Here is a 24441-nt window from a genome sequence, read left to right on the forward strand (position 1 = left end):
AAGCCCGCAAAGGAGTGAGGGAAGGGGACCGGCCAGAAGAATCTGGAGACACAATTACTCTTGCAAAATTTTCAATGGTCAGGCACCATTTTCCCTTGGGATGCCCAATATGTATTTGCAGCATTAACAGAAATCAAGCCCACGGTTCAGGCCCCTGCATTGTTTGGGACTTCAGGGCAGGCCATCCCAGACTGAGGGGCTCTAACGAGCATATCCGCCCAGGGCCACTTTGGAGGCCCCGGAGCGGCCCCGGCAGTCCCCGCAGGAGGGCAGGAGCTCGGAAGCCATTGGCTGGCGCGCTGGCGGCGGAGGGGCGGGGAGCGCCGCCAAAGGGGACTGTTTGCTCCTACGGGCTGTAGATGGAGCTGTCCGGCCCCGGCGAGGGGGAAGGCGCCTGGAAAACGTTCTTCCTCTCCCTGGCCGGCCCGAGCGGGGAACAGCACTCCCAGGATGCAGTTTGTGTCAACACGGCCGCAGCCTCAGCAGCTGGGCATCCAGGGCCTGGGGCTGGACAGCGGGAGCTGGAGCTGGGCCCAGGCTCTGCCCCCGGAGGAGGTCTGCCACCAGGAGCCGGCGCTGCGCGGGGAAATGGCCGAGGGAATGCCGCCCATGCAGGTGGGTGCAGCCCCCGCCCAGCGCCATGGCCGCGCCGCCGGGCCGTGGGGGCGGGGCGCGGGCTGCGGGCACCGGCGCGGGGCGGCCGCGGGCGCCAGAGGGCCGTGGCGGGCGGCGTGGGGCGGAGGCCCCGGGGGCCGGCCGGGCAGGGCAGGGCGGGCTCGCGCCGCAGGCCCGGCCCGCAGCCCGCAGCCCACAGCCCGCGCCCCGCGCCCCTCACCCCTCGCTCCTCGCCCCTCGCAGGCCCGGCCCGCGCGCCGCTAAGCAGCAGGGCCCCGAGGCCGCGTGCCGGCCGGGCCCGGCGCCGGCACCGGAGGAGGCCCCGCGGGGCGGGAGCCCGCAGCGCGCGGGGCCCGGCAGCTGGCGGAGCCGCGGCCGCGTCACAGCCCGGCCCGGGTTTGCGGCGCGCTCGGGCCGGGGCCGGCTGCGCACCGAGTGGCCCTCGGGTGTACACTGCAGGCGCTCCGACGGAACGGGATTGCCCTGCTGTGTTGCCAGCTTTCACCCGGTACACCGAAGAATTCACTTTTCCCTCGCCCCGGGTGTGGCAGGGAGAAGGGGCCATCGAGAGGTGGCTTTGCCTTCTTTCCAGTGGTTGGCAAACTTGGCTGCACGTTAGAATCACCTGAGCAGCTTTTAAGAATCCTCACGTCCAAGCCTTGTCCCAAACCAGTTACATCAGCCTCTCTGGGGTTGAGAGCACGATGCAGTCATTTCTTAAAACTCCCTGAGGATCTTAAGGAGCAGACCAGTTTGAGAACCAGTGCCCCAGAATCTTGTGTAAGACACGAGGAGTGAGGCCTGTGGGAGCTTTCCCACGGGGAGAGCGTGGGAGCTGACCGCGGGCTGGACGCGTGCTGGTGGCCTGGTTCTGACAAGTCGGCCAGGAGTTGCTGTGTTGTATTTGATCGTTTTTCAGCTTTAGGTCTCCAAACCTGCGAGAAGGAAACTGGGCCCAGGGACTTTCTAAACTTCCCCTGCCAGCCCTTGTCCCCTTCTGTGGGCCAGGCAGGAGTGAAGCCTGAATTAGCCCAAGTGGGCGGCTTTGATGGAAATACTGCTGCCTCTGAAGTAGCAGGGTCTGGGGCCCAGGGCCCTGCTCTCCTCTCACCCATGTCCTGGAGAGATTCCCTGGAAGCTGTGGGGTGTCCCTCTGTGGCTGTCACAGCTGCTCCAGGTTGTGGAGGGCAGCTGGCATGCCTGTCCCTGGCCTGTCCAGGTCACCTCTAAGCAGCAGGCCTCCACTTTGCCCAGCCTGAGGGCCTCTTCAGCAGCAACAGGGAAAACAGAAAATGACCCCACCTCGCAGCCCACGTGGCAAGGAGAGGCGGTTATCAGCCCTGCTGTTGTCCAGTAAGCTGGTACAGTACAAGGCCAGTTCCCAGGTCACCGGTGAATTGTGACCACCCTCTCTTGGTCATAGGGCTCAGCTCCCAACCTGCACCTTTCCCTTCCAGGATGAGGGAGCTGAGAGCTGGGGGGAGGCCCTGGGCCATGGGGTACTGCTCCCCGAGGAAGCAGGGAGGGGGCTGGGAGGTCTACTCTTCCTCTTAGGGATGTCCCCTCCTCCTTTCTGCAGTAAGTGACAGGTTTTTGCAAATCTATTTTCACTTTGGAAAATATGAGTAAATAGTTGTATATGGAAGAAGGCTGCTTGTCTACTCTCTTGCTTGGGCTCTCTGGTGTCTCCCTTGGCCGTGGCCCTGCTGGAAGTGGTGGCAGCACACTTACCTGAACTGTGCTTTTTGTTACCTGCAGCTCATAGGGCTGCTCCAGTTGACATGAAGTGAGATGTTGTGGAATGACCAGCTCCTTCTCTGTGCCTCCATTTTATCATCTTTAAAGCGGAGATAATCATTCTTGCCTTAACTTGCTTAGAGATTGCTGGGAAGATTAGGGTCAGATGACTTCCATGAAAATTCTTACTTTGAAACAGAAAACACTAGGCACCCTAAAGAGTCCATCACTAAGTCTAGCCTTGAAGAAAGCAGCTGTTCTCATCAAAGAAAGTGGTATATGATGTTTTAGGCCAGGGTCCATGGCCTTGACTTGCCAAGGGTTGAGGTGGGTAAACAGTGACCAGCCTGACTCTTGCAGGCAGGAAATGCGGAGGTTGGGTGGGTGGCTGCTCGAGCTGTGGCTGGGACATTACTGAACACCACAGCCTGAGAGGCGGGGCTTGGCAGAAGAACGAGAATCTGTGGCATTTGATTAGTTGTCCCCTGCTCTCAGGCCACCCCCCCCCCCCCACAGGGTCTCATCCCAGGCTATCACTTTCTCCCTCTGCACACAGGCTCAAGAATGGGACATGGACGCCCGGCGACCAATGCCTTTTCAGTTCCCACCCTTCCCAGATAGGGCCCCCGTCTTCCCTGACCGCATGATGAGAGAGCCCCAGCTGCCCACAGCAGAGATCTCACTCTGGACCGTGGTGGCCGCCATTCAGGCCGTGGAGAGGAAGGTGGATGCCCAGGCCAGCCAGCTGCTGAATCTGGAGGGACGGACGGGGACAGCCGAGAAGAAGCTGGCCGACTGTGAGAAGACGGCTGTGGAGTTCGGGAACCACATGGAGAGCAAGTGGGCCGTGCTGGGGACCCTGCTGCAGGAGTACGGGCTGCTGCAGAGGCGGCTGGAGAACATGGAGAACCTGCTGAGGAACAGGAACTTCTGGGTCCTGCGGCTGCCCCCGGGCAGCAAGGGGGAGGTCCCCAAGGTATGTGGCAGTCCCTAGGGGCAGGGATGGAGGTGAGGACCAGCACATGTGAACAGAACTCTTGATCTGATCCTGTCGGTCCTTCTCATGAACTTCTCTAGCTCCCTGTTGTTTAATTTCAGTGTCTTCTTAAAGCCTGTCTCCACTTGAACAGCCTAGTCTAGAATGTTCTACCTCGGTGAGGCTGGCATCCACAGTGTCCCACAGAGCCTGCATGTCTCTGTCATTGAGTCTTTACTGTCACTGTTTCCAGCCCCTCCCTGAGGTGGCTGGGTGTCTGCAAACTCCTGCAGCTCTTGGTGCTTGGGTTTTCCACTTGGCACCTACAAACGACCATTTGTCATTGGTTAGCTTTGTCTATGCTCGTCTGAATTTGGTTGAGACAGACCCAAAACCACACTGTCTGGAATCTCTTGAGAGTCACCACCACGACCCTCTGGTGGGCCCTGTCACAGTTCCTAATTCCTGCTCCATTTCCTCTTCCATTCACTCCCCTACTCCCCCCGGCTCATCTACACTGCCCTCTCAGTCGAAGACCCTTCTTTCTAGTCCACTGAGAAACCGGAGTCACTCAAAAGGGACTTCACATGTAGCTACCACATTCCTCTGTCCACCTGCCTCGTGTCCCCTGCCCTCCCTGGTACCGTGGGCTCGTCCTCCTCCCTGCACTAACTGCAGGACATCGCTGGGGGTTTTCTACCTTCTCCTCTGCATCGTCAACTTTTCCCTCTCTACCGGTTGCTTCCCACCAGCGTGGAACATTGCCCGTCTCTAAGAATAACCCTCCGCAGACCCTGCATCTCTTCTGCTTAGTGCCACGTTTCTCTGCTCCTCTTTAGCACAGAATTCCTTAAATGGGTAGTCTATGTTTGCTCTCTCCAGTTCTTTCTTCCCCATTTTCTCTCCTATCCTTTTTTAACCTTTTTATTATAGAAAATGCAAACATATGCAAAAGTAAATAGAATAGTGTAACAAACCCTCATGAACCCGTCATCCAGCTTCAATACTTATCAACTCTTGACCAATCTTATTTCCTCTAAATTCCCACCCATGTTCCCCTTCCATTTTATTTTGTGAAGCAAATATTAGATAGAAATCATTGTATTTGTAAATATTTCAGTATGTAGCAAAAAGGTCAAAACTCTTTTTAAAAAATAATAATCTCAATATTATCACCACCATAACAAAAACCTCAACCTACTCCAATATCTAATTGGTGTTTAAATGTTCACTTCTTCCAAAAATGTTATAATTTTTTTTTTTGGTGAGGAAGATTGTCCCTGAGCTAACATCAGTGCCAGTTTTTCTCTATTTTATATGTGGGATGTAGCCACAGCATGGCTTGATGAGTGGTACACAGGTCCACACCTGGGATCTGAACCTGCAAACCCTAGGCCACTGATGCAGAGTACGCGAACTTAATTACTATGCCACTGGGTCGGCCCCCAATAATTTTTTTTTCTATTTGTTTGAGTCAGAACTTAAAGTCTACAAATTGTGATTTCTATGTCTCTTAAGTCTTTTTTTTAGTCTATAGGTTCCTCCTCCATCTCTTTCAGTTTTCCTTGCAGTTTCTCTGTGGAAGAAACTAGGCTGTCCATCCTGTTGAGTTTCTCACTGTCTGGATTCCACTGATTGCATCCTCTGTGGTCTCATTTAATGTGTTCCTCTATTCTCAGTATTTCAGTAAATTGGTAATCGGATCATTCTCCTTGGCACCCATGCCAGTCACCCACCTCTCCATCCTATTGGTCTTGCCAAAGCCCTAATGATGTCCATGGTATTAAAGCCAGTGGTTGGTTCTCAGTCTTCATCCTCCCTGCCTGTCAGCAGCATTTCGTGCAGGTGACCAGTCCCACCTTGAAAAACCTTCTCCGGTGACTCCGGGGCACCTCTCTTGATTCTTTTCCCACCTCACCAGCTGCTCCTTCTCAGTCTTCTTCGCTGGTTCCACCTCCTTTTCCTGACTTCTTATGTTTGCAGTGGTCCAGGGCTTGGTCTTGAGGTTTTGCTCGTTGTCTACACTCCTTCCCTTGTGATTTCATCCAGTCTCAGGGTTTTAAATGCAGCCTGTGTGCTGTCAACTCTCAAATGCAGTCTTTTCTTCCCACTCTTTCTCTGTATCTTGCTCAGACTTCCTTCTTGATTCACATTCCCAACTGCTAATTCAGCATCTCCATCAAGACATCAGTAAATAGCTTACGTTTAACGTGACCAAACTGACCCCTTGATCTTCTACCTGAAACCTGTTGTATACAAAGTCGTTCTCATCTCTGCTGAAGACGGCTCCATCCTTCCAGTTGCTCAAGCCAGAAGCCTTGGAGTCATAGTTGCCTCCTCTCTTTCTCACGCCCTGCTTCCAATATATATACTTCCGATAAACACTGTCTGATTTTTCTTCAAAATATAGCCAGTCTGACCACCCCTCCCCACCTCCACTAATCCTGCCATTGTCTAGTCAGAGACACCATCACCTCTCATCTGATTATTACCATGGCCTCCTGCCTGGTCTCCTTGTCTCTGTCCTTGTCCCCCACCCCATATAATCTATTCTCAGCAGAGCAATCGGAGTGAGCCTTTTTTTTTTTTTGTGAGGAAGATTAGCCCTGAGCTAACTGCTGCCAATCCTCTTCTTTTTGCTGAGGAAGCCTAGCCCTGAGCTAACTCCACGCGCATCTTCCTCCACTTTATATGTGGGACGCCTACCGCAGCATGGCATGCCAAGTGGTGCCATGTCCGTACCTGGGATCCGAACCGGTGAACCCCGGTCCGCCGAGAAGCGGAACGTGCGAAATTAACTGCTGTGCCACCAGGCCGGCCCAGAGTGAGCCTTTTAAAATATAAATCAGTCATATTACACCTCTGCTTAAAACCCCCAAATGGGTTCCTGTCGTATTCACCATGAAAGCCCCTGTTCTGTCAGTGGCCCTTTCTCTCCAGCCGCACCTTTCCGTCCTCATCTCCACTCCACTCCCTCTTGTCTACTCCTCCAGCTCACCGGCCTCTTGCGGTTCTGCCAGCACACCACACAGTCCCACCTCAGGGACTTTCCTCCACTGTAAAAGCTCCTTCCCTGGGTAGCTGCTCGGTTGTCACATGATCAGTGTGTCCTTCTGTGGCCACCCAATACAAAAGAATGATGTCACCCCACCCCCAGGACACTCTTCCTTGTCCTTGCTCTCATTTTCTCCAAAGCACTTGTGCCACAAGCCATCTTAAATATTTACTTCCTTTTTTGTCTTCTTGGTTGATTTTCTGCAACCAGAATGTAAATTCTGCTTGGTTCACTGATGTGTCTCCGTGGCTGTGATGGTACCTGGCTTATAGTCGATACGCAAAAAATATTTGCCGAGTGACTCCTTCCAGCTGGACAGCTCACACTTGCATGTAAGGAGCCGGGTCTTCTGTGTCTTTGAATCTGCTGAGGCGACCAACCCAGTGATTTTGCCGAGGACTTGTTTAACAGTGATTGATTGCGGCTTCACGGAGCTGACTTGCAATAGTGGCTCTGGTTCCTCCCTAAAATGCTCCCTGCCCCTGCAGCCCACAGGGCCTCGTTTTCCGTGTGGTTTGGCTTATGTTGCTTGTCCGGCACAATCAGGTCTCCTTACACACTGCCCTTTCCTCTTGTCTGTGTGGCATGTTGTAACTGGGCGCTGTGTCCTCACTTGGCACCATTGGGTGTTGTGTGCATTGGATCAGGCGTCAGGAGTCTTGAGTTGACGTGTGCCCTCACGGAACGATGGAGTGGTCCTGGGATCTGGAATCAGAGGACTGGGGTGTGAACCTTGGCTTTGCCATGCACTGGTTTTCCTGGTCGGGTATGTTTTTTGTTGTCTCTGAGCCTCCTCAATTCCTCTTTTGAAAAAGGTGAAGTATAAATAAATAATTCCCAGATGGTCCCTCTGAATTTCAGCGTTCTCATCTGTAACGTCAAGATGATGATATGCTTACTGGATGGAGTTGTGAGGATTAACTGATTTTGTTGATGGGACAACACCATCCTGTTGTATTATGTGTATTATTTATCTCTTGCTGTTTAACAAATTACCCCAAAACTTAGCAGGCTAAAAAATTATTATTTATCATTTTGCAGTTTTGGTGGGTCAGGAATTTGGGAGCAGCTTAGTTGGGTGATTTGGCTGGAAGTCTCATAAAGTTATAGTCAAGCTCTTGACTGGGGCTGTGGTCATCTGAAGGCTTGACTGGGGCTGGAGGGTCCACTTCCAGGATGGCTCAGTCACTTGGCTGTGGGCAGGAAGCTTTAGTTCCTCACTGTGTGTGCCGCCCCACACAGCTGCTTGAGCATTCTCATGACATGGCAGCTGGCTTCCCCCAAAGTGAGTGATCCAAAAGAGAGAGACCAGTGTGGAGGCTGCAATGTCTTTAATGACCTAATCTCAGACGTTGTCACTATCACCTCTTCATTTATTTGTTAGAAGCGAGTCACTAAATTCTGCCCACACTCAAGGGGAGGAGAATGAGGCTCTGTTTTTTGAAGGGACTATCAAAGAACTTATGGACATAAACCATAAAGAATGTTAATTATGATTGCTGACAGTAGTTCTAATTCATTGTGTACTCTTGGCCGTGCTAGATGCATCCTCCTTGTCAGATTCAAGGAAGGCTGATCGTCTCTCAGATCCTCTGTGCCTCTTGGATCCTGTTGTGTTTGTTAAGTGGTTCACAGATAACTCATGGATAGTCTTATCCGTCCAGCTGGACTGTAGGCTCCCTGCCGTCTTGGACCACGTCTCAGACTCCCACTGTATCCTGGCATGGGGGCTTTTTCCAAAGTGATGGCTATTCCACTGTGAGAATGTGACTCCACAGTTTTGACCCTCCACAGAAATGGTGAAGTGAGGCAGAGGAGTTGGCATGTTGGAAAAGCTAATGAACTTGGTTTTGGGTACATTTAGTTTGAGGTACTTAAAAGATGATTAGATGGAGCCACGCAGAAGGCTGTTGAAATGTGGACTTTGAAGGGAGCAAGGAAAGTTGAAGAGTGTCATCTGCAAAGAGGTAATCATTGAAGTTGTGAAAGGAGTGAAATTGCCAAGGAAACAGTGAAGGAACAGGGAAGGGCAAGGGCAGGACCTTGGTCTTGGGGGAGGAAGAGGAAACAGTGAAGAATTTTGGGACTTTTATCTAGCAGCAGGGAATTAAAATGAGGAGAGTGGTCAGTTTTCCCAGGTTGGGGATTTGCCCAAGTCTGGCAGAAGGTCCAGGGAACTAGAAATTCTGGTTCTGTTTCCAAAGATGGCTGATGAGCCAGCAGTCAGTAGGTGGCAAGCGGTGTGCATAGGATGCCCTTAAGGCATAAGCACCTGATGCAAGGGCTGGCGTTTCTGACCCATGTAAAGGTGTTGCCCACTCACCCCCCTGTGCACCTGTGGGCCTCGTGCCCAGAGGACTGTATTTTTCTAAGAAGTCGGACAAGGTGCCATATAGGTGATCTTTGGCCTTGTATGTGCAGGTACCAAGACTGATCAACTAGAATTAGGGCTTGAGGGAGAATTGAGGGGTTGGATTTCAGAGTGAGAGTGAAGGGCTGGTCCAGGAGGGATGTGAAAGTGGTGGGAGGTAAGGCTCTGTGGTCGGAGAAGGGAAGTTCAGTTATTAAGGTCATGGAAGTGAAACCATTTTGAGCCACTTGGTCCAAGTTGAGGCCATGCTGGTGAGTGACTGATATGAGTACAGACAAGGATCCTTGTCAAATTGAAATAAGAGCTTTCTGTAACAGATGAGACTACCTGGAATAACAAGCGACCAACGTTAGATGATGGCTGACTCAGGCTGCAGTGGAACTTCCTAGTATTGGTGGTACTATTCAACCCACCCAACAAATGTTTACTGGCTCCAAACTGTGTGCTTCTGGATGCTTGGGATATGGCGGTGAACAAAACAGAGCCAGATCCTGGAGTTTTCGCACATGCCTTTAGATTTTACATGTTTAATGACAAAAATATTACTGTTTACCAGAGGTGACCTGACCAGAAATACAGTTTTATAACAGGGTTTTATGTCTTTGGCTCACTGATACCTACTGAGATCCTACCACGGCTCTGTCACCCTGAGTGCCACAAGCCGCACACTGACTTCAGGTCTATGCTTAGGGACCCAGTTTACCTAAAAGTGAAATTACAAAGGATATGGTAAAATGTTTAAAAATAAAAGGCAGTGTTGGCCATCATTGTTTTGGAAGCACGAGAAGATCGGGAATAGGGTGGAGCGACTCCGTTGGAATGGACGGGGCTGGGATTTGGAGGATGGGGGGCCCTGGACAGCAAAGGCAGGTTCTGGGGCAGAATGGGCCCGTGGCCTGTGAAGGGAGGGTGGGGGGAGAAGCAAGCAGGAGGGACCCGAGTAAAGCTCTTGTTGGCCTAGGTTCCGGTGACTTTTGTCGACATTGCTGTTTACTTCTCTGAGGACGAGTGGAAGAACTTGGACGAATGGCAGAAGGAACTTTACAACAACCTTGTGAAGGAGAACTATAAAACCCTGATGTCCCTGGGTAAGGACACCTTCCCTCCTCTGTGGTGAGCAGCCCCTGGAGAGGGGAGTGAAATGCTTATCAACCCATCTTCACACCACCTGGGCAAGGTGTTGCATGTCTATACCTAATGGAAACTCAAGAAACTGTTTGTTATAATGCTAGGAAGATAGAACGATTTGTAATAGGATGAAAATTAAAAACCCAGTTATAGAGCCTATCACTATAGAATTGAACGCTATGTTACTCCTTATTTTGGAATACAAATAGCATCATTTGCACTTCACTACACACTACATCCCAACAGCCTTGGATGAGCCACAGTCTGCTGTTGGCTTTCAGAGACCACCTTTTTCTACACCACAAATTGGGGGATCTGTTGACTTGTTTTCAAGGTTCCTCATAAGAGGTCACCTGACACACTCACATAATTGCTACCACCTAGAGGGGCACTCCGGCGGGCAGGGAGAGTTGGGAGAGGGGAGAGTCCTGCCACTGCCCTTCATTGGGACCCATTGGTCGACTTCACTCAGTCCTTCCTTCCCTTCCAACTCATTCCAGACTCGGAGGGTCCAGTGCCCAAGCCAGATGCTCCAACCCAGGCTGAGCCCAGGGAAGAGCCTTGCATGTGGGAGCAACGAGATCCAGAAGAGAGAGAAATCCTAATGGATCCAGACACAGGTGATGGCAGCTGGAAAGGGCCCTGGGTCCAGGGCGGGGCAGGCTAGAAGCCCTGCCACCCCTGTGTGAGTTCAGGAGGGCTTCTCTTGAGTTGCTTGTGGTTCTGCTGCTATTGAAATTTGTCAGGGAGAGATTGTAGGGCTCGGAAGTGCACATGGATGTTTGTCTTTTGGGTTAGAGCCATGCAGCTCTGGATGCCTAGGTGAGCTGGGTGAAGAGAAGAGGAAGGCCAGGCTTGCAGCCTCCCAGGCCTGGCAGCAACCAACAGTAAGTGACCCGAGGCCTGGGAGCAGCCTGGGCCCAGCCCAAGTCAGGTGGACAAGAGGGTGGAAGGGAGTCTGCACGGACACAGTTTGCTGCGGCCTAGTGCTTCCTGCTTAGTTAGTATCTCCATATCATCATCCCGTTCTCACACAGACCCGTATATCACAGGCAGACTTACCCCTCAGGGCTTTCTCCTCACTCAAGAAGGAATCATTTGTCTTGAGAAAATCCACTTTCTGAGAGCATTACACTTGGTCAGCATTTCCGCCTGGGATGGAAGGTGCTAGGGTTCCAGTCCCAGCTCTGCCCTTGGGGTCTTTTCTCAGGGCCTCAACTCTCTTGTGCAGAGTTGGACCGGGTGAAATGTGGTACTCTCACTGTATTCTCTCCCTTATCGTATGAACTTTCACCTGTCTGTGCCCTCTGTCCTCCTCCTTTCTAAGAGGAGAGCATTGTCACTGAAACTTCCCTTAGAAGTCAGCTCCAGGACAGCCCCCTCCCTCCCAGTCATTTCTCTTTATTGAGATATAATTCACATACGTAAATTCACTCTTTTAAAGTGTGTAATTCAGTGGTTCATAGAGTTGTGCAACCGTTATCACCATCTAATTCTAGAACCTTTTCATCATAGGAAACCCCATCCCCATTAGCAGTCCCTCTCATTTCCCTTTCCTCCCCAACCCCTGGCAACCACCAGTCGACTCTGTGTCTGCGGATTTGCCTCTTCTGAACATTTCATCTAAATGGCTCGGTCCCCATCTTCAAGCAGTGCAAGTGTTTGAGGTCAGCAGCCGTGGTAACCTCTCACACTTAAAGCACTGTAACCTCAATGGTTCCGCTGAGTTATTATCCATCGCTGTGTGCGAGATGGAACAGGGACCGTTATGCCCATTTTGTGGATGCAGTGAGCACACTGAGAGCCAGACCGGTCAAGTGACTCATCTGCTGGGCTGGGGGTTGAAACCAGGATTCACGTCTTCCATTTCTCATCTAGTCGCTTTCCTGCTGCCTGAGCTGTCTCCTGCCAGGCTAGTACGTCACACCATAGACCATCATAAGAGGAAAATGTCCTGTTTGTCTTGTCTTGGGGTCTACATAGAAGATATGTCATTGTCTTTCATGTATAAGGATGCTGTGCATTATCCATCCAAAAATGAGGCTGGGTTGCATCTCTTTGCCCAGTCTAACTTCTTACTAATCACATATGTATGTGTGAGTGAGTGCGTATGTGTGTGAGCGTGTGTGTCTGTGTCTGGCCAACTCTTTCTGACTGGGGTGAAAAACAAGGACAGATGACTCCTACACAGAGGTCAAACTTATGGCCTCATCCTGATTAGCACCCAACACAACATGGGGCTGTTCCCAGAACTCTCTCCCCACCTTATCTCACCTCATTTAGTTGCTTGGCCTACGCCTTTCAAACATTCATTTGTCCTGAATGTTGATCACTTCTCTGCAAGTAGGACCTTCTGCTCCTTGGGGTACCCTGCAGTCACCCACAGGAACCCGAGACCCCTGTGCTCTTCCCTGGCAAGTGCTGTCAGCTGTACTCCTGACCCCAAGAATGTCCGGGTGACAGTCATTCAGAAAAAAGACACCAGGTGATGTGATTCTCTGTCTCCAGGAACAGAACCCCTGGTGTCTGCACAGGACGCATCCTCTCAGGTGAAGCGGGAGGAGTCCCTGTGTGTCCGGGGCCAGCGGGTCCTGGAGGAGAGGGCCATCCCCACAGAGGCCATTTCTGGTGAGTGACTGAGTAGCCTCCCAAACCTGGACGGGAGAGGCAAGGTCCAGCAGGTCTGCAGGCCCCCAGCTCTGTCTGTCGTGTGTGCCAGGCCGACGCGCGAGCTGGGAATGGAAGAGCTGTGGATCCAGGAGGGGCAGAGAAACAGGATTTTCCCATGGCACAAACATGGCACACGGCACTGATGATTTGCAGGCCCATCTGGGCTTAGCTTGTTCTGTTTCCTCTTTTCTTTGTAATATCAGTTTTTAACTATTCCTTCCTCTCCTCGAAAAGCAATATCAGGGCAGAAGTACTGAGTATAAGGCGCTTTACGCGGCTCTGTGGGTAAGGGAATGTAGTGGTCCATAAGACCTGCTCCTGACCGGGAAGAGCTGTCGCTGTTTTACACGAGTATTTACAGGCTGCTGCCTCTGTGCCAGGCACCCGCACGGCTGCAGGCCTGCGGGGTAGACCAGATAGTGTGTCTTAGATGGCATGCCAGCTGGACTCTGTATGCGAGAACTCTGGTAGAACAGATGTATATTAGTCAGAGTTCTCCAGAGAACCAGTAGGGGGAGGGAATGTGTGTGTGTGTGTGTAGAGACAGATTGATTGTGTGTGTGTTTGTGTGGAGAGAGACAGATTGATCGATTGTCTGGTTTTAAGGAATTGGCTTCTCAGATTGTGGAGGCTGGTATGTCCAGAATCCGCAGGGTGGGCTGGCAGGCTGGAGACCCAAGCAGTCTGCTGGCTGGATTCTCTCTTCCTCGGGGGAGGTCAGTCTTTTTCTATTAAGCCCTTCAGCTGGTGGGATGAGCCCCACCTGTGTTATGGAGGGTAATCTGCTTTATTCAAAGTCTATCAATTTAAATATTAATCTCATCTAAAAAAATGCCTTCACAGAAACATCTAGAATGTTTGGCTAAATATCTGGGTACTGTGCCAGCCAAGCGGACACATAAAATTAACCATCACAGATAAATGAACGTACTGTAGCTCTTTACTTATCTACAGGTGAGAGCTCCACAAACCTCACCCCCCTTAGTCATAGGTCAGGGACAACAGACTCTAAGCAGAGGAAAGCCCATGCTGTTGTTATCGGGCATGTTCCTGGAAAGCATCATGGTGTTTCTGTCTTCAAAGAGATCTTTAAGAGAGAAGGAGGCAATAAAGGGCCAATGAGGTTTAATAGACTGCAGAAGAAAGAAGATGTAGGATACATCTTAGAAAAATCTTGTTAAAATGTTTAGGATCAAAGGCTTTGTGGAGGGTGCTGCTTTCCTGGAAAGTCACCTCGTGAGGAGTACCTCTTTCCGTGGTGGTGCTCAGTACTCGAGCATGAACCTCACTCTAAGGATGTCAGTTTCTGAAGCACAGAAAGATGTTCCTGAGGTCATCGTTATGTCCCTCCCCCATAGTATCCACTTATTTGCAGCAAAAGTCCCATTAATTGGGGCCAAGCTGACTTAAACCTATAATTAATTAGCATATAATTTAATTATACCTGATTTTTAAGGAAAAGAAATAATTGTATGAAGTGAGAGATGTATTGAAAGCATCACCTTGTGGGCCTTTTCGTGTTCCCTAACGCCTGTGCTGCTCTGTCCCACAAGCAGACTCACCAGCCTCTGCCCAGGACCTCCTGTCCCGGATTAAACAGGAGGAGCACCCGTGCGTGTGGGATCAGCAGGATTTGGCAGAGAGAGATATTCCAACGGACCCCAATTCAGGTGAGCGAGATGCCAGAGTGGACATCAAGGACGGGCAGCCCCTTGGCCGCCTTTCGTAAGTGGTGGGAAATCAAGCTGACTGAGTCATATTTGGTTAAAGGTCGATAAGAGGCTCAGAGAATAAAATACAACATGTTCCTCAGTTAGTGACTTTGTACAGATTTTGGGATATAGCCATTAGTAAAGTGGAGGGGATCTTTTTAAAGAAATCATTAAATTGATAATTTGTTGTGTCAGTGTAAGTGATACTAAAATTATTTCAGCATTGATTTTTGAACAATAAATATAACCAAAAAGCCTTTTAAAAGTTGTGTATATTTCTGTGACAGAAAGAAAGAAATTGCCATTTTTCTGGAATTTTTCTTAAATAAATACTAACTAGTTAGATATCTTCCATGAAACTTGTAGGGAGGGTACAGGCACATAGGGAAGCATAAAAGAACAATAGGACAGCTGCACCCGCCTGGGGCCATGTGTATGTGTGTGTGTGTGTGTCTGTGTGTTCACATAGGCTCACAGAGCTGGAGAAATCCAATGTCATCTCACTTGCTAGTTATGACCCCAAAGTCTCATCCCACCCCACATCCCAGGAGGAGAAGACCAGACGTAAAGTCTAGCATCCCTTGTAGTTTGTCAGTTCTGCCACTTTACAATGAGGAATCAAGGGGCCCAGGGCAGAAGGGAAGGCCGACCCTTGCTGATAACGGGCCGCAGTCGCCACTGCAGTTCTTACAATGACCTTTGCTCGCTGCTTCTGCCATTGCTGATTCTTAAGTCCTGCCACTCATCCACAAGTCCCGTGGGCCTTCAGAGACCAGACTTCCCCCACCTGTCCTGGACCACAGGTTGCTCTGGGGCTCGGTGACAGAGCTGGAGGAACTAGGTTCTAATCCCGGCTCCAGCGCTGCACAGACTTTGGGACGAGCCTCGTCTTCTCTGGCCAATTTGAGATGTAGCAAGCACAAGTGAGATCCCATTTATGAAGGCATTTGACAGGAGGAGGACGGCCGGTAAATGAAACACAGACACACAACCGCCACGTGCCCTGTGAGTCGGAGCGGTGGCGTTTGCATGTAGTGGTTTTCAAACCTTTTTGAGAGGATGCTCAGCGGAAATGAACAGAATCTAAGACTGCCATCTTTCCATGAACAGAGTCTCTGATCTCAGCACATGACATTTTGTCATGGATCAAGCAGGAGGAGCAGCCGTACCCGTGGGGCCCACGCGACTCAATGGAAGGAGAGCTTGGATTAGATTCTGGCCCCAGTGAGTAACGCGCCCCCGGGACTCTTGGGTATTTTGTCCAGGGGGTTGGTTCTCACCTCAGCCCACCCCCTGACAGGGTGATGTTCTCTATGGGAGCCTTCCAGTGGTCTGCACCAAAGCACTGTCCCCTTTCCTTTTGGAGGATGGCAGCTGTGTTCACTTCCTGGGGCTGTCTTAAAGGACCGCAACTGGGTGGCTTACAACAACAGAAATGTATTGTCTCACATTCTGGAGGCCGGAAGTCTGAGATCCAGGGGTCAGCAGGGCCCTGCCCTCTCGGAAAGCTGCCGGGGACTCCTTGCTTGCCTCTTGCTAGCTTCTGGTGTTTGTTGGCAATCTTTGGCATTCCTTGGCCTGTGGGAGCATCAGCCCAATCCTTCGTCTTCATATGGTGTTCTCGCTGTGTCTGTGTCTTCACCTGGTAGTCTTATAAGGACACAAGCCATACTGGACCAGGGCCCACCCTGCTCCAGTGTGACCTCACTTTAACTAAATACATCTGGAAAGAGCCTATTTTGAAATAAGTTTGCATTCTGAGGTACTGGGGGCTTGGATTTTGACTTATCTTTTTGGGGGGATATAATTCACTCCATAGCAGCAGGGAAAGGAGAGTGGGCTGGGAGAGAGCTGAGCCACTGGTGCCTGAGCAGGAGTTGATGACAGCAGGTGGCTCACATACTAGGAAACGCTGGCCAGAGGACCCAAGGCAGCCCTGAGCTGACATCCTAGCATGCCTGGTGAGATACTGATGCTCAAATAGGGAGAGGGGATTTCTTTTCCCCCAACAGGTATGGGACCAAACATCTCGCTGACTTTGGTCTCTTGGGTCTTTCTTGATGCTCTATTTATTGGCCAGTGACCTCCGACATGTGTTCACAGATTATTTAACACTCTCAGCATCAGGCTAGCATTCCTTGCCAGACCCAGTACCATCGTCTTGCCCTCAGGACAGCTGACTTAGTGTCTTCTGGTCAATCAGAGTATTGAAGGGGCAGCTAAATATATGTTCCTTTTCCATACTCCTGACACGTTCCAGGAGCTTAAAAGCCATGTAAGAGCTGAGGACATAGGTTATTTCTGATCTGAAAGGCCATTTTAGGCTCAGGTAAGAGGATCCCACCCTCGGAGACAAGTTAGTTCAGTCTGGAGGAGCAGGGTAGGGCTGGAGGAATGGGCAGGGATGGGAGAGGAACAGTGTATGCCCTTGTTTAAAATAGAATTTAAAGTGGTCCTCTTTCTAACCTATTGGTGGGCTGGGATGAGACAGGGAAAGCCAGGAGACTAACCATGAGGACAGGAAGAAGTGACAGCCGTCGATTCCACTTCATTCTCTAGAGTGCCCAGGCCACTGTTTCTAGCTGTGGCCTTGAAGGCGTAGGTACCAGTTCGTGAAACATGCCAGGAAATTCTGCCCCAACCTTTGTCTCTCAGTGCTGCCGGATGGACTTTGGGTAAGACACGGTCTCATGTGGCAGGGTCTTCTGGAGAGGCTTTGGAGGGGGAGAGGGCAGTGCGGGTAGAGAGTAAAACACAGAAATATGTGATGTGTGTCCCTGCCAGCCTCCTTCCGCAGCCCTGGGATATGCAAGAGAAAGACCTAGTGTCCTGTTTTTTTGTTTGTTTTTTTTTGTATATGTGAGGAAGATTGGCCCTAAGCTAACATCTGTTGCCAATCTTCCTGTTTTCGCTTGAGGAAGATTGTGCTTGAGCTAACATCTGTGCCAGTCTTCCTCTATTTTATATGTGGGATGCTGCCACAGCGTGACTTGACGAGCAGTGTAGGTACATGCCCAGGATCCGAACCTGTGAACCTGGGGCTGCCAAAGTGGAGCACGTGAACTTAACCACTATGCCACTGGGCCAGCCTACTGGTGTCCTGTCTGACTCAAAGTCAGACTTCAGCCTAACTGGACATTACATTTTAGTAAAAAGGATTCTTCATTTTATATATCAATAAGCATGTATTAGTCTCTAACTGCTCTCTGACAGTTAGTGTAAGACAGGAAAATAATCTAGTTCACCCAAACTTAGTGTGCATGAGGTGCCATCGAAGCAGGAAGTATGAGTAGGACATTGGAGTCCAGTGGCTACCAAGTGCTTCTGGAGTGAGTGGTGGTCAGGAGCCTAGAGCTGAACCACCCTACCTAGATGCCAACACTTACAGAACCTGATTTGAAAGCGCCCTCCTGAAATTCCCACATTATTGACTTCCTTGGGTTAAAACAGTGGTTCCAACCTTTTTTAGTTTCTATTATTTAACAAATATCTACTTAGTGCCTACTCTGTGCCCTGCAGTATGACAAGCACTTGGAATAAGCAGTGAAGAAGGACCAGGGACCTTTCCTTTTGTGGGATGGTGATGGAGAATAAGCAAGCCAACAGCAAACAAGATAAAGTCAGAGGGTGCTAAATGAGAACGACTTAGGGAAAACAGGAGGATGGGAGTGGGGGCAGGAGGGCTAAGGCAGGAGCGACCTCACTGGGGAAGAAATACTATAGTGTGTTGACCATAGGACTGTTTGAGAAGAGAAGACCAGAGAGGGAGGGTGGGGGCAAAGGCCATGTGGCTTCAGGGGCTGAGGTTGGAGTGATAGGCTGGGAGGAACCTGACCACTTATGACCTATGGGCCAAGTTAGAGTTTGGATTTTATTCTAATATGAAAGGAGCCTAACAGAGGGCTTAAACAGGGCAGTGACATGATCTGGCTTACATTTTAAAAAGAGAAGTTCAGGAATGGACTGGAGTAGGTTGGGGAACAAGAGCCAGAAACAGGGAAACGATTTAGGAAGCTAACGGAGTTGGTACAGACCAGGTGGAGACGTGACAGTTGGTCAGAGTTGGATGGTAGCAGTGCACATGGAGAGAAGTGGACGGATTCAGGATGTACTTTGGAAATATAACTGATGGATTGTATGTGGTGGATGAGGAGTCAAGAGTGACTCCTAGGTTCGGGTCCTGAAGAACAGGGTGAGTGGAGGTCTCTTTGCTAAAATTGTGAGCCCTTGAAAAGAACTACTTAGGCTGTGTAAATCAAGTGTTCTACCTTGGACCTGTTAAGTTTGAAATGACACCCAAGTAGCAGTGTCAGGTAGCAGATCAGCATGGGAGTCTGAAGTTCAAGAGAAAGCTCAGGACTAGATTGGTTAGGGAGTTATAGGTTGCAATGACTTGTGACACCAACTACCTGGAATTAGGTCAAACCAGCCAGACGAAATGCCCCATCCTCCACAAGACTGCTCTCACCAGCTGCAAGTTCAGGGGTCCCCAGACCACCCTCACTTCTCATCACCTGGCACAAATTAACCCCTCAGGTTCAGTAATCCACTAGAAAAACTCACAGAACTCAGGAAAGCACTATACTTACAATTAGTTTTATTAGAGCAAAAGGATTCAAATCAGAACCAGCCAAAAGGAGAGATCCACAGGACCAACCCTGGGAGAGTCCTTAACACAAAGCTTCTGTCGTCTGTTCCCCCTGGAGTAAGGCGTGTCACCCTCCCAGCAGTGACTTGTGACAATACTCAGGATATTGCCTGCTAGAGAAGTTTATCCGAGCTTCTGTGTCCAGAGTTCTTATTGGGGCTTCTTTACATACGTATGATTGATTGAATTATTGGCCATGAGGTGGAACTCATTCTCCAGCCCCTGTTCCCTCCCTGGAGGTTGGGCTCCAAGCCCCAACCCTCTAATCATGTGGTTGGTCTCTGGCATGTCCAGCTCCAATCTGAGTCATCTTGTTAACTTAAACTATCTAGGGGCCCACCATGAGTCACCTCATTATCGCAAACCATCAGGGTAAACATCAGGGCCTACCGCGAATAACAAAGACACTCCTACTGCCCAGGAACTGAGGACACAGACCTGCCAAATTGTTACATGGAGGTTATTTTAAGGCTGAGGATTGTATGAGATCTAGGGGGAGTGTAGACAAAGAATTAAAGAGACCCCAGGTGTGAGCTGGGAGCAAACCAGAGGAGCATGGAGTCACAGAGGCCAGGAGAAGAGAACCTCTCAAGAGAGAGGGAGGGGTTAATTATGTCAAACGGGATGAGGGGTTGAGTTTGCAGGACAGGAAGAGGCATTTGGATTTGGCAGGTTGGAGGTTGTTGGTAACCTTGACAAAAACTGTTTCAGTGGCGTGCTGGGACATGCCCGATTGTAGTAGTCTCAAAGAGAAGGGAGGTGAAGAAGTGGTGAAAGCAAGTATAGATAACTCTTACAGAATATTGCCGTGAAAAGGAACAGAGGAATAAGATGAGATGGTAACTGGAGCAGGGGAGCCACGGGGTCAAGGGAGGATGTTCTTTTAAGGTGGGAAATACTGGACCATTGTGGCTGGTAGGATGTTCTCAACCGCTCTAGAACCCTGATTCAAATTGCCTGAAAGAGTAAAGACGTTTGTTCTCTTACATAACTAGAGGTTGTTCAACTGCAGCCTCAGTTGATTCGAGGACACAACTTCGTCATCAAGGACCCAGGTTCTTTCCAACTGTCTGCTCAGCCATCCTTGGCGGGACTGGGCAAGATGGCCGCAGCTGTTCCCAGCAATCACACCCAGACCCAGAGGAAGAGGAAAGGCCATCCTTTTTCCTGTGCTCTCTCTAAGGAGTGAGGAAACTTTCTCAGAAGCCTCCCGGCCAACTCCTCCTCACATCTCATCGCCCAGAATGTCGTCACGTGCTTATGTCTGACGCAGTTACTAAGCCAGTGAGCTCCAGAGTAAAAGTCCCTGAGTGAGAGGCTGGAGGAGGTGTGACATAATCCTCGCAGAGTGGGAAAGGGGGACACACTGAGAAGTGAGGTGGGATGCCAGGCTGGGGGGGGGGCCCTTCTGAGATGTGTGTGATTTTCTGTAGCCATCCTCAGCTGCGTGAGTGCGCTCGCAGTGTTGGGGTTCCCCAGGCAAGCAGAACAGAAGAGAAGGGACAGAGGCATTAAGGGTGTTTCATAGCAAGTGACAGCTGCGTTGACCGCAGAGCTGGTCAGGAAGGGAGAACAAAGGTCAGGGGGCATGATGGGACGGTAGCAAAAGGGGACTGATGCTCACACCGAGTTTGAAGAATTATCAGAGAAGGATTAGGGTTGTTTTGAGTTGGGTTTCCTGGGAAACAGTCCCTGAGATGGAGGTTTCCTTGCACGTGGTTTCTGGGAGTCCTCTTGAGAATAACGCCTTTGAAGGAGCGAGAGTAGCAGGTTGGGTAGAGGGGGAAGCAGCACCCACAGTGCAGCTGCCCCAGAGGCCAGAGCCAGTCCCAGAGGACCGAGGGATGGCATCCCGGATGAAGTCAGGAGAGCCACTTTGGCCTCTCCCCTGGCCAGTGTCCTGTGGAGCTGGTTCTCTGCCAGGTCGGTTCTGATTGGGATAGAGAGGGGCTGGCTGGGCCCAGTCTATTTAGGGATGTCATGTAAGGAGGACAGGCCTCAGTCAGCCTCCCACGAGCAGGGGGGTTGGGTGGAAGCGTGGCAGATGTGGCCTGAGGAGTGGCCTCCAGGAGCAGACGCCAGGGTCCTGGGCAGAGGACTGAAAGCGATACTGACAAGAGATGGGGGACAGAGCGCGAGCGTCACTTTCTTGACCCTTCTTCTGCAGCTGCCCCTAAACGGGGGAGGGGCTCCTCCAGGGAGGAAGGACTATGACCAGGCGATCCGGGAGCTGAGGGAAGGTTTGGGAATGAGAAGGCTCCCGAATATAGTCAGCAAACAGAACAGTTCCTCAGTCAGCAGGCGGAGTCCTGGGCCCAAGGTCCCTGCCCTGATGCTCAGAGCCTGGACTTGTGACCCCTCAGTAGTGGAGAAGTGTGGACTTGGGGGCGCAATGCAAAGGCATCACTGCAGAAGCAAGATCAGTGCTTCCTGGGGAGGCTGGCTGGGCAGCCACTTCCACACAGGGCTACGGAGAGCCCCAGGCTCGTGGGGTCGGGGACCAGGGTGGGACTCACACCAACCCAGCTTACCGTGCTGCTGACAAGTCTGAAGGTCACGTGCTTAGTGGAAACCCGACTGCAAAGGGAAGGGTGGTCATGGTCCCAGCTCCCTGCCTTCCGTTCCGGTAGACCTCCAGACCAGGCTTTTTACCTTGGAGAAGTTGTGGCAAATTCTTTCTCTTCAGTCGAGAGATTCTCCTTTGATAAATTAGCCTGGACGTCAGAATACAATAAAGGCTTATTTCCAGGCAGTTCTGCCTTCCGCATAGCCCCCAGCCACCCCCGCCCCACCAATGTGGAGGGGTTCCCTCTCCTAGCTGGGGGCTACCTGCTGGACCCGCTTCTGGTGCTCTGCAGCCGGCTGGTGCTCTGCAGCGGGCGGCTTTGGGCAGGTCAGAGGGTCAGGGAGCCCTAGAGCCATACAGGACACGACCCATTGCCTTGTTCAATCCCCTCATTTTTTAGAGAAACTGAGGCCCAGATAGCCTGTGACTCACACGAAGCCACAGAGCAAGTTAGTTAAGGACCTGGGCCCCCTCGCAGGGACGGCGGCAGAGCACCGTGAGCATGTCACTTCTTCGTGTCTCCTCCTCCCCAGGTGACAGCCTGCTGATGGTGAAGAACCCCGCCCCCGCCCCGCCGCAGCCGCAGCCCCAGCCCGCTCCGCAGAGCCTGCCCCCGCTCCCGGCGGCCGAGAACCCGGGCGGCGCCCCGAGCCGCGGCGCGGCCGGGCTGCTGGACGACGGCTTCCCCGCGCCGGCCCGGGAGCGGGGCGCGGCCGGGGCGCAGGCGGGCGGGGAGGGTGGCGGCGCGGGCGGGGGCCCGGGCGGGGGCGGCGCGGGCGGCGGCCCGGGCGGCGGCGGGGGCTGCGGCAGCTGCTGCCCGGGCGGCCTGCGGCGGAGCCTCCTCCTGCACGGTGCGCGCAGCAAGCCCTACTCGTGCCCCGAGTGCGGCAAAAGCTTCGGCGTGCGCAAGAGCCTCATCATCCACCACCGCAGCCACACCAAGGAGCGGCCGTACGAGTGCGCCGAGTGCGAGAAGAGCTTCAACTGCCACTCGGGCCTCATCCGCCACCAGATGACGCACCGCGGCGAGCGGCCCTACAAGTGCTCCGAGTGCGAGAAGACCTACAGCCGCAAGGAGCACCTGCAGAACCACCAGCGGCTGCACACGGGCGAGCGGCCCTTCCAGTGCGCGCTCTGCGGCAAGAGCTTCATCCGCAAGCAGAACCTGCTCAAGCACCAGCGCATCCACACGGGCGAGCGGCCCTACACATGCGGCGAGTGCGGCAAGAGCTTCCGCTACAAGGAGTCTCTCAAGGACCACCTGCGCGTGCACAGCGGCGGCCCGGGCCTCGGCGCACCGCGGCCCCTCCAGGCGCCGCCGGAGCGAGACTAGGGCTGGGCTGGGGGCGGGGAGGGCCCGGCGGCAGGAGCAGGGGGTGGAGGCGGGCCTGGGGGCAGCCTGAGGATCCACCGTCCTGCCTGTGGTTCTCCCCCTCCCTCTGCCCGCCACCTGCTGGAAATCGGGAACAGGTATTGCACTCCAGACAGGGTCCCCCGAGGGTTGGGCAGGGGTCCCCTAGACCTGTCTGGCCTAAATGGACAGCCCAGCTCATCTCATAGGGTGGACCAAGGGGCCGGCTGAGCAGCTGCCCGCGGGGAGGGTGCCAGAGGGACAACGACGGGGTGAGGGGCCTTGGGCACCCCCCTCAGACAGCTCGTGTGCCCATTTGGCCTTTGGGGTCACAGATTGTGATCAGGGGAAGCAACGGGGGAGTCTGGGCACCCTCTGAGATAAGGAAGTAAGGTCCTAGGGTTAAGGGGCGCTGCAGAAGGAAGCGGAAGGTGACGGTGAGGTGAGGGATGTGCTAAGGGTTACTAACATCTCCGATGACAACACTGCCTCGCGTTTGAATAGCGCTTTATACTTTTTTAAACGTGTTTTCTATCCGTTATCTATTTCGCCCTTAGCCTATCCCTCTGAGGTAGGTGGAGTAGGGTTTTCCTGACTTGGTAACTCAGGAAAGTGAGCTGCAGCTGAGATGGTTTACCCAAGGTCACACAAAAAGAGTGGCAGGGCTGGGCCAGGCTCTGCACCCCAGCGCAGTGTCCCCACCACACACTCTGCCTACCTCCGTGGTCTGAGAGACCTCTCTGGCCTTGCCTCTTCTGGTCTCTCTCCTCTCTCTGTCCCCTGACCCACCAAAAATAATCAGAAGCAACAGGGGGCCAACTCATGTGCTTACTTGGAATGGGGAGCAGATTGGCGACAAAATGCCCCAAGTTGTGCTTCTGAAAGGCTCTTCTTATGTGGGCACTCCTGGGCAGAAGGGCCCCCTGCCCCCAGCCTGCCCTCCCCCGCTCCAGTCCCTCATCTGGTGCAGCAGCATCTTTGCACTGCACAGTAGTGACCTGGCCCTCCAGAGGCAGCTGGCGCCCTGGGTCAGACCTCACCCTGATGATTTATTCCAGTTTCCCAGGGCGGAGGGGTGAGGGAGAGGCTCGTGCTGCAGGAGCAGCCATCGAGGAAGTGAGTCTCTCCAGGAGGGCCAGGCAAGTGGGTGCTAGAGTCTGAGAGCCCTCAGTCTCTCTCCTGCCCTGAGCCTCCCAACTGGTGCTATCTGTTAACTGACCATGCTCACGGACATGGACACAGACCCTACCATGCTCCAGACCCTGCAGGCGCCCCAGGAGGCGCCCAAAGGACTCCCTTTCGTGTTGGTGCATCTGCTCCATGGTCCCAAGGGGACACAGGCTCCATTTCTGCGTCTTGCATGGCCAGGCACTGGGGTGGAGTGGCATGCCCCAGGACTCTTGTTTGTGTCAAGAATGACTTTTCCTGCTCCTCCCATCGATTCTGCTTCTCTCCCAGCCAGGGAGCACAGTGGGCAGCCAGCACCTGGCACCACGTTCGTGAGCGCTCTGCTTCTGCCCTTCCCCTCATCTGCACCGCTCTGCTTTCCTCAGACCCCTTTTGGCCATGCAAAGGGAATTCTTGAAATTAAATAAAAGGTGTCCAGATTGCA

General features: G+C 52.3%; 1 protein-coding gene across 2 annotated transcripts; it reads left to right on the top strand.

Annotated features, from left to right (window-relative positions):
* Positions 1 to 302: 302 nt before the first annotated feature.
* Positions 303 to 24441, top strand: ZNF282 (zinc finger protein 282). 2 transcript variants are annotated; one of them, XM_070618048.1, is made up of 8 exons: positions 303 to 615; positions 2909 to 3328; positions 9716 to 9842; positions 10383 to 10502; positions 12391 to 12510; positions 14106 to 14222; positions 15375 to 15488; positions 22012 to 24441. In XM_070618048.1, the coding sequence occupies exons 1-8, from the start codon at positions 451 to 453 to the stop codon at positions 22809 to 22811; spliced, it is 1983 nt and encodes a 660-aa protein (XP_070474149.1). In that variant the 5' UTR covers positions 303 to 450; the 3' UTR covers positions 22812 to 24441. The 2 variants fall into 2 exon arrangements, with proteins under 2 accessions (XP_070474149.1, XP_070474150.1); XM_070618049.1 differs by having other exon boundaries at positions 14109 to 14222.

This window comes from Equus przewalskii, chromosome 4 (genome assembly GCF_037783145.1).
Source record: "Equus przewalskii isolate Varuska chromosome 4, EquPr2, whole genome shotgun sequence".
Lineage (NCBI taxonomy): Eukaryota > Metazoa > Chordata > Mammalia > Perissodactyla > Equidae > Equus > Equus przewalskii.